This window comes from Papilio polytes, unplaced genomic scaffold (genome assembly GCF_000836215.1).
Source record: "Papilio polytes unplaced genomic scaffold, Ppol_1.0 DF822289.1, whole genome shotgun sequence".
Lineage (NCBI taxonomy): Eukaryota > Metazoa > Arthropoda > Insecta > Lepidoptera > Papilionidae > Papilio > Papilio polytes.
The window spans coordinates 3,245,619-3,250,324 of NW_013526915.1; the positions used below are offsets into that span (position 1 = coordinate 3,245,619).

Consider the following 4,706-nt stretch of genomic DNA (forward strand, 5'->3'; position numbering starts at 1 on the left):
GATGAAACTATAAAAAAATATCAAACGGACATAAATGGATTTAAGAACTACCTACCTAACCTACAAAAGAATAATAAACCTCGGTTTAATAAAATAGTAAACATAATGTATTTGTTTCTACAGTAAAAATATAGTTTAATCATATATACATACAAAAGAATTTTTATTTAAATTTTTTAGAAGTAAACTGCGAAAATTGCGTGAAATACTATCAAATCATTCAGCTGTTCTTTGCAGATGTTTTCGAACTGAAAAATCCACAAATGTCATAAACTGTCAATTTCAAATGTCAGAATATAATCTGTCAGTTTGTTAAAATGGTTGAGAGATTTGTCTTCAACTTTCTTTGTAAATAATAATTAATTGGATGATGTTGTAAACATACAGTATACAATATAAGATCTATTGTTTGTTACTTATTGTATAAGTAATATAATGGGCGACAGCAGTGATTCAGAAGAGTTCTACGACGCCGAGGAATTCACACCCATCAAGGGTTCAAAGTAAGACTGTGTTTATTCTTTCACGATCTTTTTAGTTTACTTTCATACAAATCTTACAAGAGTTCTAAAAATATTTCGTCAGTGTTGTATAGATATTGAGAATAAAGCTGAATTAAATGTACAAGGAGTATTTATTAAATATCTCGATGCAATATGGTATTCGTTTTTAAACTTGCTAGTATCATAGTTTGTTTCATTATTTGTCCTTGATTGGTGTTGACTAACAAAAAACGGCGCACCTTTATGTTAATGTTAGCTATGTCATCTAACATTACAAGTTATAAAAAAATAGTTTAACAAAAAAGAGGTGTAATATCCATGAATTTCATGAGAATGTAATTTTGATTATTTACTTATTTTACTATTACAATTATACCCTATTAGAAAGAAACAACATGGTTATAAAACTAAAACTAATTTATATGCATCAATTTTAGGAGGTCATCATTATGTAAGAACATAAATGTGACTGATGGTGGATCTCCACTACTGAAGGAAAAGATTCCCGCGAAAGCTGAGGAGTTGCCTGCACCCACAACACATAGTACACCTGCTGACACTAATGTTGAAGATGACAGGACTAGCGTTAAAAACGTAAGTCTATATTTTAATACCTACTAGTTATCGCCCGCGACTCTGCATGGATTTAAAAAAAAAACAAAAGTGAGTAGCCTATGTGTTCTTCCAGGCTATCCTCCACATCTATACCAAGTTTCATCAAGATCCATTCAACCGTTTAGGCTACAAACTCTAACAAACATCCATCCATCCATCTAAACTTTAAAATATTAGTATGATTACAAACTAATGAAGCGTAATGCTTATTTAAGTGACATTTGTCTGTAAAAAACTGTAGGTTTGAATTGGAATAATGTATAGTAGCTGTGTCTACTTCTATTGTAGTTCCTCTCTCCATATGAACATTACCAGTATTAGAATTGGGTGAGGATGGGTGACCACCTAACATCTCTAATCTATTAACTCCTCCCAGCACCTGATAATAAATGTGGTGAAGTAAAAAAATTATCCAGAGCACTGGTAATGCTAAAACCAGCTTTACCAGATAAAGTCTATATTGTTAGTCGCAAATACAAAATTGTAACAAGCTTTTGCCCGCGACTAACTGGGTGTAATTAGAAAAAACAAAAGTTGTCTATGTTTTCTACATCTGTGTAAATGTCATCAAGATTTGTTTAGCAGTTTAAGCTACAAATATTAAGGAAAATCCTTCCATAGAATATAATTCCATTGAGTTGACATAATTGTTGTGTTTTTGACATTAATAATAGGTCAAATATTTTAATGACTCATAAAAAATTAAAACATATTGTTTAAATAAATGCCTTTGTTAGTAATTGTCATTGAAATTGTTCATTCCTTGTGTTTTTTAGTGTTATAACACTTATGTAAAATGTTGTCCTTATTATTCTCTTTTAAAAAATAGGGATGACAATATTATTTAATAAGTATAATTGAGTAATTTCATAGTTGATATCTGCAGTGTTAGTTTAGACATGTGAAAGGCTCCTATGTAGACTGTCATAAGTACAATTTTTCAATTTACCACCTTGTTTTATTTTTCTAAATAACTTTATTATTACCGGTTTCTGTGTAAATTTGAAAGTTTTATTAGAAAGAATAATTGCATATAGTGACATAGTTAATCATATGAATGTTTTAATATTTGTGTTTTAAAACATGCAATAGTTTACAAAGGATTCACTAATGTTTGAAAATAAATGTTTTAAAAGTGTAAGCAAATGTTGTATTGTGCATCCCCTCTAACTTGGAACCCTAAGTTAGGGGTGACTGGACCTTTATCAGTCACATTTGACTGTGGGTTGGTCGATTTCACGCATATCTTTTTTAATCTTGATGTGTTATGCTCCTTTAGTGCTTATTGTTGTTAGAAATGAATATTTTTTTCTTATTTATAGTACAAATTAGTCTGTACCGTCGCGCAATTTTTACTGCAAGTATTTCATGTTCCACTTAACCGAAGACTTGTATATTGGATAATTACTCGCATAATTTTAGTTGTAAGTCATTACGATGTCGACCGATACGTAACTCTATTGTGTGTGGTTATTTTATTTATGTAACAAAATGTGTATAGAATGTGAGGTGCACATTGTGTGACTGAATTTGTTATTGCAAATTTAAAATTAAAAATTTTAGATGTATGCATATTTTTAAAGTAAACCTTTAAATGCGCACTGTTGTATAATTTGCTAGATTTTTAATTATTTTATCTTTATTATTATAACGATATTAGATTAAATACGATTTTTTTGAAAGATTTTGAGAAATCACGTATTTAAGTGTTAAGGATATCTTGAGGAGATTTTTAGTTACCGTTGTCATATTAATGTCATCTGTGAATTTTCCAGGTGGTGCAGGGCCGCAAGAGGTTCCAGGAGTTGCGGCGCTGCATGCAGACGGAAGAGGAGGACGACGGAGTGCCTGACACGGCTCTGCCCTCCGACCACACTTATGCATTAGAACATCCCTTCAAGTTAGTAACTTGTTAATTTAAAAAACTGTAAAACTCCTCTAATTGCATTACTATGTCAAATTACACAGTCTTCACATGTTAACCCCTCTTTCACCAATAAAGTGTGGCGTAAAGGGCGTCGTAGAAATGTCGCCGAGGGCGCTAGTAGCGCTAAACCGGTACTATTGATAAGTGAAAAAAAACGCATTGTAATTTTTCAAACAATCTCGTTAGTTAAAAAATGCTGTGACATCCGTTTGATATATTTATCTTTTATTCTATATCTCATTTTAGCTTCACTAATTATATGTATTGGACGTATTTGTGTCATCATGTACTTATGTACTTATTAATATTTTTTGGACCTCAGGAATTAAGTATAATAATCTCTGTTAATATTATAAAGTGGGAAGATTTGTATTTATATGTATTGTAGAAAATAAAAAACTGGGCTGATTTCGATAATTCTTTCACCATTTTAAAGTCACGTTATCACTAAGTAACATTTGCTATGTTTTTTATTATTTTTTCAAATACCGAGTAACATTAAGTATAGAGTTATAGAAGTGTAGAGAATTGAGCTGAGCTGTGTTTTGTAGAATAATATCTCACGACACAATGAGCCTGCAGAGTATGACGTCACTGGGCCGCATCGGCAGGATACTGAGCGGCGCCGCCGAAACCCACTGTGAGTCACTTTAACTATTAAATATATAGGAAAATAATTATCCTAAACACGACAAAAAAACGAATTATAGTTTAGCTAAATTTGTTAGCAAGTTTATTTTAATAAACGTTTTGTTGTTTCTATTGGTATAATGTATTTAAAATATATTTTTTTAATTAGAATAAGTGTGATTTCTTATAAAAAAGTTAACTTTTAGCAACAAAAATTAAGTAACAAAACATGTCTGTTAAGTATTACTTAAGTTACTAAAACAAGATATGTAAGAATAGATTATTCATACATGTTTTTCGTCAGTGAAAACCTATGGTAAGATATAAACTTTACAGCGAACTTCCGCGACCTTGCGCCACCTTCTGCGTCTTCGAGGGAACCATCTACGATATCCGATGACCCTTTAGCGTCGGACAATAGAAGTCAGAATGGTGAGTGACGTCACCATCACCTCATTGTATCACTAACAATCGGACTGTGTTATTGTTGCATTTAATTCATTACAAACATAATTGAAGTATAGTGATGTACAAACTTTATGCCCGCTCCGAATATATTTCAAAGATAAGATCCCTTCTAAGAGTGTTTGTACGAAATTCTAAAAGAATTTTTTTTCTTTTTGATGAAAGTTAAAGATGAATTTAGTTACGCATAGTGTTGCACAGGGTTCTATTTAATATAGCATTTTTAATGAAATGTCTTATGACAAATATAGTAGCATGTTTAAATAGCTGTTCATTTAGATACAAAGTAAGGTATAGAAAATATGTTTGGTTGATCTTAAATCAATGTATAAAAGAAATGCCGCGATCGCTGTCAACATATAGACAAAGAACGATATAGCTATCCTTGTCCTACCTAATTCCCAGCATAATAGATTAGTGCAAAACCGTTATAGATTTTGCGCTTATCTAACGCCATCCACGTTCCCTTCCCTCATATAAGAACACGCCAGATTTTACTTATAACAAATTCATTGGCGATGAAACTTGAATTTGGTTATATAGCCCCGATGACTTCCAGGAGCGCA

General features: G+C 31.5%; 1 protein-coding gene across 1 annotated transcript in view; it reads left to right on the forward strand.

The window, feature by feature from the left end:
• Positions 1-303: 303 nt before the first annotated feature.
• LOC106106207 overlaps positions 304-4,706 on the forward strand; it is a 10,065-nt gene continuing 5,662 nt past the window's right edge. The window contains exons 1-5 of the mRNA XM_013286755.1: positions 304-503; positions 941-1,097; positions 2,894-3,018; positions 3,597-3,685; positions 4,012-4,107. Of these exons, the coding sequence (XP_013142209.1) occupies positions 436-503; positions 941-1,097; positions 2,894-3,018; positions 3,597-3,685; positions 4,012-4,107 (535 nt within the window). The 5' untranslated portion in view covers positions 304-435. The remainder of the gene's footprint in view (positions 504-940; positions 1,098-2,893; positions 3,019-3,596; positions 3,686-4,011; positions 4,108-4,706) is intronic.